The following is an 11929-nucleotide window of genomic DNA, read 5'->3' as shown; positions in this document are numbered from 1 at the left end:
CTTTAAGGCACAAATTGTCTTCAGAGTATAGAAATATTATCTATTACCTTCGAAAGGACTACTGGAAGAGGAAATGGATTTAGTTTGGCTCTGATCAAGGCCAAAATCAGGAACAATAATTTAGTTTCTCACCACCACCTATTGAGCTCACTTAGCTCACAGTGTGAAGCGGCTAAATGGCAACAATCACCAAGCAGGCCTCCTTAGAGGAAGGCACAAAAAAAAAAGAATGATTTTGGTGAATACTTTCCTCTGTCCATGCCTCCATTCAGCTGTTGATTGATCAAATAATTTATTCTCCTTCCCTTCCTTCCTTATCTCCTTCCTTCCTCCCTCTCCCCTCCTCTCTTTTTATTAAATGCTTATGCCTGCTCTGTGTGCTAAGGCAGAGACAAATTAAAATAATGCAGATTTTTCCTCTTTATATGAATATCTCCTTTTGAAATTTTTTATTTCACTTTTTCTAACAGCAACATAGAAAAAAAGATCATAAAAATAAAATTTTAAATTGTCCATCAAGTATGTAATAGCACTTGGTATTGCTAATGATATTAGGGAGCAGGCCTTAGGCTAGGTAATACCACTGTCAAGCCTGCCCAGGCTCCAGGACTTTGTGGTTGCTACTGAACTCATGAAGGCATTAGACATCACCACACACAAAAATGCCAATAGAGACTTCATGGTGTACACCCAGGGGATACTTGGGAATGGCAGAAAGATGAATAATGAGTACAACTACAAACAATATAGTATACACATAGTAAGCCAGAAAATTGACTTGGGAATTTGGCAAAGAAGGTTAAGCCAACATTGCTGAGACCCATAGACATCTATCTGCCCACACAAAACAGTGACTTCCCAAAGTTGAATTAACTTGGTTAGTTGTTTGTATTCCATGTGGAAAGTAAGGGCACTAACAGGCACTGGACTGTGAGTAAGAAAACTTAGCTGTCTTTCCCCCTCCTTTTCTCTTCTGACCAACTTATCTTTCCCTCCTTATCCCAAATAAAATTCACTTGGGTGGTACTAAACAAAAGAGCTGAGGTAGCTAACCTATCCAAATAATTGTGTCTTGATGTTAATTTCCTCTCTAAAAACAAAGAAAGGAAGAAAACATTAGGCTAACTGAGCAAGTGAATTACTCATCTTTAGTTGAATCCTTTTTTTTTTTTTCCAGTTACTATAATAACTAATTTCTAAAATTAAAAGATTGGTTCAATTTTAGAATATGCAACGGGCTTTACTGTATGAGTTGAAGTATATTGATGTGTGTGTTCTTTTCGATGACAGTGGGTAAGAGTATGCAGGCTAGGGTGGATACCCCACTACCTCAAAGGCACATTCTTAAATTCTGGCAAGAGTACTTCTTTCAGACTTGGCAGTGCTTGTACCTAATCCCTAAGGAAAGACTTCACTTAGTGCAAATAACTCTCCCTCCCTTTCTGCATGAGGGAGAACAGGCCTGGAGGAGGCCTGGCTCTCCACTGAGATCCTCTTTACTGAATCCTCTGGGCCTCTGACTTTCCTCATTGCTCAGATTAGGGCTGGGAAACAAATGGCTATGTTGTTTGACCTTTTTTGAAGGGAGCATAAACACTCTTAGAAATCACAAGGAAGTGACCACCGTTCCCTTCTGTCTAACTAGGGACTGTCGATTTGCATCCTCCCACTCCCAGCCCACAAAAGAAAACCAATTTTTCCCCTCTGTGTGTTTCTTTGTGTGTGTGTACACATGAATGAGATCATACAGGAAGGCTAAATATGAAGGTAGAGCTGCAGGACCCTGTACTTGAACTATGGGATAGTGATGCACGTCCTGTAGGTCCACTACATGTCCTGTTGGTCCACTGTCTAGGCATTGCTCTCAGCTTGACCTCAATACTCTGAATTCCAGTGTGGGGGAGTGGGGGAGGGGGATAGCTGAGTGAGGTGGAGAGTTAGAAGGTTTGGCAGTTTGAGGGTTTGGCAAAGCATTCGGGTCATCTTCGGAGTTCAAGCTCAGGCATTATTGTTAATGATTAAATACTTCAATGTTCTATAGCTGCTAAATAGCTGTGTAGCCTAATGGAAGTCATTTTCTCTCTCTGGGTTTCAGTTTAGTCCTTTATGATGAGAGGGCAAGACTAGATGACATCAAAGGTCAAAACTCCATGGATTTTATGATCATACTAGGTTGGAAGAGGAACATCCTGCCATATGGTGTTATATCAGCTTAATTTTCCTAATCTGTTGAGGTTTCAGTTTTCAATTTGTTGTTAGGGAGACTCTCTTAAAATCAAATCCTAAACCTCATATTTGACCTACCCAATTGGTTTCCTCATTTGGGGAAAAAAAGCAGTTATTTACAAGTTAGCAGCAGATTAGTAACAGTCTGGTTCAATTAAAGTCAATTGTTAGGTCAGACACAGAATCTCAGAGGAGACTCAAGACAAGCTGTGGCCTCCCTTGATTGTCTTTCTGGGGAGGGAAAAAGGTCATGTAGGTGACACCATCTCCCAACAGGAGAATTATGGGAAATCCTTTTACAGTTCTGCCTGGTTCAGTCACCAAGGGTCTCCTAGGCAGTCCGTGAGGTTATGGAGTGGAAGCAAAGGGGCTCTTTGGAGATTCTGATTGGTATATGTGCTCACAGCAAAACAGGGGTCTATGCTTGTTTTTCCCAAACTACACTTGTGTGTGCCTGTCACACATACTGGCATACTTCAAAACAATGTGCATGGCCTCGTAGAGCCAAGGTCAAAGGCCGACAGCTGCCTGGACCATGTGCTCTCCTGGGGCACTGGTTGCTGGGCCATGAAGTCTGCATTCCCAAGCTTCACGATGCTATTCCTTTTGGTTTTCCTTCCCTAGTGGGTCCCTGTCAAAGTTGTTGAGTCATCTATTTAGGGTGAATTTGAGCCAGTACTTAGAGGACAGCAACATGATGATGGGCACATTTAACATATCTAATCACCTTCCCTCCTGGGGGCTCAGTGTCATTGGGGGAGCCTTCTTCAAGTATAACATCCTGTGGGGGACCCTCCCTGTGGGATCCCGGTTCATAGCACCAGTGATTCTGAGAACAGGACCGTGGCGCACTGAGGGGAGGACTGTGATAGATCATGTTGGGAACCTAGTTCTCATTTCCCATTTGGTTGGAATGGCCCTTCTGCAGCATCTTTGGATATTAAATGAAGAGTCAGTCGTGAGGATGCTGAGATTCCCCAGCTGGGCCCCTGAGAGAGCCCCTTCGATGATTCACCAGCTGCAGGGAAATGCTGCAGGTTTGTTCTGTGGGTGCCCTGCCTCTGGGGAGACCTACTCAGGGTAACTCTGCCTCAACTTCCTTACCAAGTAATCCCCCCATCTCTAAACCCCTGCTCTGGCTCCTTTGCCTCCTTCTAGAGCTTCTCAGCAGAGAGAGAATCTTCGGGAGTTGATGTTCATCTTGGTGACGCCAATGAGCTTGAGTGGAGTGGAGAGACTGAAGGGGGAGGCAAGAGGGGAGTCACAGGAGAGATCGGACAGCTCATCCCGTTCCTCCAGTTCATAGGTGGCATCATTCAGCATTCTCCTGTGAAGGTGGCAGGTCTGTTCAATCTTCAGTTTATTGATGTCACTGCGCAGGCGCATGAGCTGTCTCGCCAATTGCTGGTCCTGCAGCTGCATCTCTGTCTAGAAAGAAGGAGGAGGTATCAGCAAATAGTGGGGTAAGGGGCCTGACAAGTACAGACCCATTAATAGGAGATCTAGTTTATGTCTTAGATTATTAAACAGTCCACCCTGGAAATATAAGCACTTTCCTAGCATACCAAAAACAAACAAACAAAAACAAATCCATTCCCATCAAGTCATTTTCTACTCATAGAGACCCTATAGGACAGAGTAGAACTGCTCCACAGGGTTTCCAAGGAGCAGCTGGTGGATTCCAACTGCTGACCTTTTTGTTGGCAGCCGTGCTCTTAACCACTGCGCCACCAGGGTGCCAATATTCCTAGTACAGGGAGGTGAAAAGACACAGAAAGCAACACGACAAATGAGAGTATGCTTGTAAAACAATAGTTTGTGCTAAAAGAGATACTATGCCTAACCAGTTGCCATGGAGTTGATTCAGACTCATGGCGACCCCACGTATGTCAGAATAGAACTATGTTCCATAGGATTTTCAGTGGCTGATTTTTAAGAAGTAGATCGCCAATCCTTTCTTCTTAGGCACTTCTGGATGGACTTGAATCTCCAACCTTTCGGATAGCAGTTAGCAGCCTACTGTGTTAACTGCACCACCCACCGACTTCATACTACGCCATACTATGCTTCATACAACAGAGGAGTCTATCAGTCCTGACTTAGAGATAGTTTCAATTCAGTCTCATTGTTAGAGATATATACAGATGGAGTAAAAGTCCAAAGAAATGCATGGGAATGAAAAATACCAAATTCAGGAGCACAGTTACCTCTAGGTGGACAGGAGGGAATGTTATTGGGGAAGGTATACAGTGGCTTCATCAGTATTGGTAATGTTTTATATCTTATGCTTGGTTGTGGGTGTGCTGTTATTATTCTTTAAAGATGTTAGAATTTTTAAATATTTGTGAAATATTTCTTAATAGTCAAACATAGAAATATGTTAATATTTATTGCATGTTTTTCTACAAACCAGGCACTGCTCTAAATCCTTCATTGTATATTAACATATAACAGTTCATCTTTATTACAACTCTGTGAGGTAATATTGCCATCATCATCTACATTTTATAGATGAAGATGCTGAAGCACAGCAAAGTAAGCAATTTGTGCCAAGTCAGAGCTGGGATTATGAACCCAGACAGTCAGTCTCCAGAACCCAAACCACTGGCAACTACATTCTTCTGCCTCTTAAGGTATCATTAGATTGTGGTTTTTGGAGTCAGTTGTCTTCTCAATGATCTATCAGAAGGTTCATGATATTTTTAGTGCTTTCATGTTTCCTAACTGAGGAAGGGATATGAGAATAACTCCTTACCTGGCCTATTAGTCACAGTTCCCAGAATTCATTTACTTATTTAACCTTGTTGGAACTTCACAACAACCCCAGAGGTACCAGCAGGGCAGTTTGGTTGAGTATTTTACAAGACAGGAAACTGGAACTCAGAGAGCTTCAATGAGTTGCTCAGTTGCACAGTTGTGATGTGGCAGGGATGGGATTAGAGCTCATGGGAACTCTTTGGCCTCCTAGTGCCTTCATCACTACCTACTTGACACAGGATCCTATTCTTTCTCACTCTTTACTCTGCCACACTTGCAAGTGGTTATTGTTGAAGTATTTTTATGTACTCATGCTCAGCTATGTCCTTCAACTTGTACTTGAAGCAAAACAGATTTGGAAAAATCAACCATGAGATTCCAGAGAAACCCTCCTTGTGGTTAGGAAAATGAATGCAAATGTTCTCACTTTTCCCCTTTTCAGGTTTGGAACAGAGTGCATCTCTGTTAAGTGATCCATTATTCTTCTCTTTCATTTTTTATGCACTTCTACAGATTTGCAGATCTTTTTTCTCTCAACTTCATAGATGAGAAATATCAAGATATAAAGCTTTGCTCGGAAGTCAGCAAAGTATTTAATGGCAAAATTGAGATTAAAGTTCATAGACCCCAATTCATTAGTTTACTTCTCAATCAAAATTTCTTGCCAATCAGGAATTCTGTTGACCTAGGATAGTACCAAATTAATGAGTACAGGCTCACCATAGGATGGTTAGTCATGCATACATTCTTTATGGAACACCTAGCCATGCCTGGAACTGGGCTAGATGCTGCCTAAACCCTTCTGAAGGAGATGGATGTCAAATCTGTCTGAAAGATGGCACTAGCTCACACTCATTGTCTTGTGTAAGGTGGTCCTCCAGAGAGTTTTGTTTGTACCACTTCTCTTTCGGATATTCTATAATTGGAAGGTAGATTTTTTTTTTTTTTTTTTTGAAGCTAGCAGCCCTATGGTTTAGATTTGAACTTTGGCTTCAGGAATTTAATCTTTGTTCTAAAAAGATAGTTTAAAGTTAGAGAGCTTCAGACTTGAGTAGATGTCTGGGACTATCTGTGAGATGGTGCCTGCCAGTGGGTACATGGAGATTGGTGGTGGTGGCTATTTTCTATGGCTGATAAGCCTGTTGCTGTCAAGCCAATTCCGACTCATAGTGATCCTATAGGACAGAGTAGAACTGCCCCATAGGGTTTCCAAGGCTGTAATCTTTATGGAAGTACACTGCCACATCTTTCTTCTGTTGGTGGAGTCACTGATGGGTTCGAGATGCTGACCTTTTGATTAACAGCTGAGCACTTAACCACAGTCAGAAAACAATTTAGAATTTAAAGCCTATCACAGTCAGTCGAAAAGAGAGATGATAGGTACATGTCCAGTTTCTTTGACTGGACAAAGGCAACCTCAGTGGATGACCTCACACTTCTGTTTAGCTTATATGCATTCAACTCTACAAAAGAGAAAGGTGAGAAATGAAATCACAATTTGAATAGTGATTCTGGCCATCCCACTAGTTTATGCCCTGAGTGAATATAAGAGGGAGTGGTACATCTGCTGTTTCATCAGCAGACCTTGGTTCTGAGGGTGTCTCAGCATATTTCATCCTAGGATTTGCTGAGGACTCTAATATTTAAAACTTCAGGATACATATTTTTTGTTATGACTCCCTGAATATAAATCAACTGCTTCATCAGATGCATGATCAAAGGAACATTGTTCTTTTCAGGAAAGAACCAGGGAAAACTGGCTGTGTTGGACCTATTATCATCTATTCTGTGGTCCACATAAAGGATTTTCCAAGGGTGACTTTATGTCTTGAATACTAACTTGAGCCCCATAGCTTTTCCAAGTCTCTTGAGAAAAATGTGCAGGGTTAAGAGGCTTAATTTTCTTTTTAATAAAAAAAAAAACTTAAAAAAATTAACTTAAGTCAGAAGCATGGTAGTTACTTAGGAAGGAGCAGAAGGCTGTGATGCAGTTAGAGAGAGCAGAGGGAGGCATAACAAGACGGCAAAGTAAATGAACACTCCCATATACTCCCCCAGCAACCAACTCACTGAACAACAAATAAAAACAAGCACAGACTGAGATCTTGGAATTCCAGGCAGCAGTTGAGGAATTGAAGAATCTGGGTGAGTCCAGAAGCATGGGAGAGAAGGAACAGGGTCAGCACAGAAACTGAGAGATCCTACCTGCTAACATCAGAAGCATGTGCTCATCCCAGCCATTTTGGGATAGGACTGGATTAACACCTCAAGCAAGGAACACAGAAAGGGAGTATGTCTGAGGAAGCTCTAGTCAAAATTTTTTAAGGTAGCACAAATTAGCCGTGGGAGTTTGCAGGCTGAGCAAGTGGGTGGGGGTGAAGGAAGATCTTGACACTGCATGAGAGTACTGTTAAACCTCCCTGAGGCCAGAAACTAATACGAGCTCTAGGACCAGAAAGAGCTGCAAGGGCAACAGGGTGAGGGGAATGGTCTAGACTGACAGGCAAGCAGGAGGCAGCCCCTGGCAGGACACTGTGGGTAGTGGGTGTGCCAGTGCAAGGGCACCGGTGAGGGAAAGACTAAAAAAAACCTCACTGTCACCACAGTAAAGTCCATCCCCACCATGCACACCAGCTGAGGCATCCGGCAAACTCCACTCCTCCCGCACATGCATATTGAATCTCAGAGACCAAGCATACAGGTCTCTGGAATCAACTGGGGAGGAGGGGGAAGAAAAGATCTAAGTATAAGAGTACCATTTAGTGGTTCACAAGAGAAGATACAATCCTGCTGCCACTGAGTAATTCTAACAGGGAACCTGAAGTGGCTGCAGCGTATTGCCTCCTGGGATTTCTGAGCCTGTGAATCTTGGACAGAGCGGTCTGCTGTGTCTTTCTCCCATGTGAATGGCTGGGTGCAAGCCCAGCCTTTCAGTTGGCAACTGGACAATTGGACGCTCTCCCACAAGGACACCCAATCAGAAAATTTTCCTGCAATAAACAGAAAAAAAATTCAAAGATAACAAAATGGCTCAAGTTCAACACAAACTAGTAAAATACACAAAAACACAAGAGAAGAAGGAACACTCAAAAGCAAAACATGAAAAAGAGGAAATCTCTCCTGTGGAGGCAAGAATAATGCAAAGAATTGATAATTTTCAGACTATGGTGCTAAATATGTTTTAAAAAGCAAAACAAAACAAAACAAAACACACACACAGTAAACAAACTAGCAAAGTTCAGGAAACAAATGGAGGAACAAAACGAGTGATTCAACAAGGAATTTGAAAACATAAAAAAATCCAAAGAGAACTACTGGAACTGAAGAATAGAACATCTGATTTAGAAAAAGCAAGAGATACACTCAACAATACAGTCAACAAGCAGAAGATAGAATTCCTGAATTAGAAGACAAAATAACTGAACTCATCAAACCTCAAGAGAAACAAGAGAAAAGAACAGAGAAAAGTGAACAAACCCAGAAAGAAATCTGGGATTCAATTAAGAAACCTAACATCAGAATGATTGGAATCCCAGAGCACCACAACAACAATAAAGACATAGAAACAATTTTCCAAGAGATAGAGAGAATTTCCCAGACCTGAGCAGAGACCAAGCTTGCAAATACAGGAAGTTACGTGAAACCTAATCAGGAGAGAAAAAAAAAAATCAACTCTGTGACATATACTAATAAAATTCTTGAAAACCAAAGACAAGGAGAGAATTTTGAAAGCAACAAAAGACAAACAAAATTTAACATACCAAGTGTCTTTCATAAGCATCAGTGTGGACTTCTCCACCAAAACTCTAGAGGCCAGAAGACAATGGTGTGACATATATAAAATACTGAACCAAAATAATTGTCAACCAAGAATGCTTTACCTAGTAAAGCTGTCATTAAAAAATGAAGGGGTGATCAAGACATTCCCAAAGAAACAGAAGCTCTGGGAATTTACCACTACCAGACCAATTTTGCAAGTATTACTCAAGGGAGTACTCTAAATGGAAAGGCAAGAACAGTTAGACGTAAGTACAAACTAAACTTATCAAATATAGGTTGTACATTGATGGTAATGGAGACATGCCAACAGAAATGGGGGAAGGAAGAGCATATCAGGAATAGAGTTATTATGTTAAGGTTGTATGTTAACAATTATTCATATGCTAGATGCTGTAGTAATTATAAGTCATGTAAGGTGACATATGTGGTAACCACTAAGAAACCACCAAGAAGAAACACTCAGGAGAAAAGAAGCAAATTAACAAAAAGGCTCATCACAAGAAAGCACCCAAATACAAAGAAAAACAGAAAAATCAGTATGTTAAACAAACAACATATAAAATACTCAAAAAACAAAATGAGTAAGGAAGGCAATTTGTTTTCAGTAATAACCTTAAATGTTCTAAACACCCCATGCAAAAGGCAGAGAGTGGCAGAATGAATAATAATAATAACAAAAACAAACCATGATCTATCCCTTTTCTCTCTACCAAAAACCCACCTTAGACACAAGGACACATACTGAAAATGCAAGATGGAGAAAAATATTCCATGCAACCAGTAAAACAAAAAAGAGCAGGCGTAGTCATACTAATATCAGATAAAATAGACTTAAAATCAAAATCTGTTACAAGAGATAAAGGAGGACATCACATAACAATCAAAGAACCAATTACATAACAATTATAAATATATATGCACCTAACAGCAATGTACTAAGATACATGAAATAGATTCTGACTAATATGAAAGGAGAAATAGACAATTTCACAATAATAATAGAGGACTTCAACACATCATTTTCAATTACAGACAGAACATCTAAAAAGAAAATCATTAAAGATATTGAGAACTTAAATAAAACCATAAGCCAATTGAACCTAATGGACATATGTAGAACACTCCACTCAACAACAGAACGATACACATTCTTCTCCAGAGCACATGGATCATTTTGCAGAATAGAACATATGCTAGACAACAAAACAAGCCTCAAAAAATTTAGAAAGATCAAAAAATTATACAAGGCATCTTCCTGGAACATAGTGGCATGAAACTAGAAATCAACAACAGGTTAAATAAGGAAAAAAAATAATTACATGGAAATGAAATAATACACAACTTAAAAATTATTCTGTCATATGAGAAATCAAAAATGAAACTAAAAATTCCTAGAACCAAACAAAAATGAAAACACAACATATCAAAACCTTTGAGACACAGCAAAAGCAGTACTCAGAGGGAAATTTATAGCAATAAATGCCTACATTTAAAAAGAAGAAAGATCCATAATCACTACCTTAAACCAACAACTTTAACAAATAAAAAAGAAGAGCAAAAGAAGCCAAAACTAACTAGAAAAAAAGCAATAATAAAAATCAGGGCAGAATTAAATGAATGAGAAAATAGAAAAACAATTGAAAGAATTAACAAAATCAGAAGTTGGCTCTTTGAAAGGATCGACAAAATAGACAAACCACTGGCCAGATTGACAAAAGAAAAAAATCCAGAAGAGGCAAATAACCAAATTAAGAAAAGAAACTGGAGACATTACAACTGATCCATCAGAGATAAAGAAGATTTTAACTGATCAGTATGAAAAATTATACTCCGAAAAATTATACTCCAAAAAATTGAAGGCCTAGAGGAAATGGACAAATTCCTAGAAACACACCACCTACCCAAATTAAACACAGAGGTAGAAAATTTAAACAGACCCATTACAAAACAAATTGAGGATGTCATCAAAAACTACCAAAAAATAAAATAAAATAAAACCCAGGACTAGATAGCTACTTTGGAGATTCTACCAAACATTCAGAGACAAGTTGACATCAATCCTACTCAGCCTCTTCAAAAACACGCTCTATGAACACGCTCTATGAAGCCAGCATACCCCTGGTATGGAAACCAGGCAAGAGACATCACAAAGAAAGAAAACTACAGACCAATATCCCTTATGAACATATATGCAAAAATTTTCAACAAAACGCTAGCAAATATCAATTGGCATAACATAGTTTATAAAGAATATGTTCGAGGTTCTATTTTGGTGAATAGCATCTGTGGTCTTAAAACCCTGTGAGCGGCCATCTAGGATACTTCACTGGTCTCACCCCTTTGGGAGTAAGGAAGAATGAGGAAAACTAAAGATACAAGGGAAAGATTAGTCCAAAGGACTAATGGACCACATCTACCTCAGCCTCCCATCTACCACAGCCTCCACTAGACTGAGTCCTGTACATCGAGATGGTGCCTGGCTACCACCACTGACTGCTCTGACAGGGATCACAATAGAGGGTCCCAGACAGAGCTGGAGAAAAATGTAGAACAAAATTCTAACTCAAAAAGAAAGACCAGACTTGCTGGCCTGACAGAGACTGGAGAAAACCTGAGAGTATGGCCCCCGACACCCTTTCAGCTCAGTAATAAGGTCATTCTTGAGGTTCATCCTTCAGCCAAAGATTGAACAGGCCCGTGGAACAAAACAAAACTAAAAGGGTGCACCAGCCCTGGGGCAGGAACTGGAAGGCAGGAGGGAACAGGAAAGCTGGTAAAAGGGAACCCAGGGTTGAGAAGGGAGAGTGTTGACATGTTGTGGGGTTGTTAACCAGTGTCATGGAACAATGTGTGTACTGTTTGATGAGAAACTAGTTAGTTCTGTAACACTTAATCTAAAGTACAATTAAAAAAAAAAAAAAAGAAATTTGGCCCCCAGACCCTCTGTTAACCCAGAACTAAAATCATTCCCGAAGCCAACTCTTCAGACAAAGATTAGACTGGACTGTTGTTGTTGTTGTTGTTAGGTGCCATCGAGTTGGTTCCAACCCATAACGACCCTATGCACAACAGAACGAAACACTGCCCTGTCCTGCACCATCCTTACAATCATTGTTATGCTTGAGCTTATTGTTGCAGCCACTGTGTCAATCCACCTCATTGAGGG

At 40.3% G+C, this 11929-nt stretch overlaps 1 protein-coding gene across 1 annotated transcript in view; it reads right to left on the bottom strand.

The window, feature by feature from the left end:
* Positions 1 to 374: 374 nt before the first annotated feature.
* The window catches only part of FAM167A (family with sequence similarity 167 member A), a 38176-nt gene continuing 26621 nt past the window's right edge, over positions 375 to 11929 (bottom strand). Inside the window, exon 2 of the mRNA XM_064272618.1 lies at positions 375 to 3654. Coding sequence (XP_064128688.1) covers positions 3391 to 3654 — 264 coding nt within the window. The 3' untranslated portion in view covers positions 375 to 3390. The remainder of the gene's footprint in view (positions 3655 to 11929) is intronic.

This window comes from Loxodonta africana, chromosome 19 (assembly GCF_030014295.1).
Source record: "Loxodonta africana isolate mLoxAfr1 chromosome 19, mLoxAfr1.hap2, whole genome shotgun sequence".
Taxonomy (NCBI): domain Eukaryota; kingdom Metazoa; phylum Chordata; class Mammalia; order Proboscidea; family Elephantidae; genus Loxodonta; species Loxodonta africana.
Note: the sequence above shows the minus strand (reverse complement) of the source record. Positions and strands in the feature narration are given on the sequence as shown.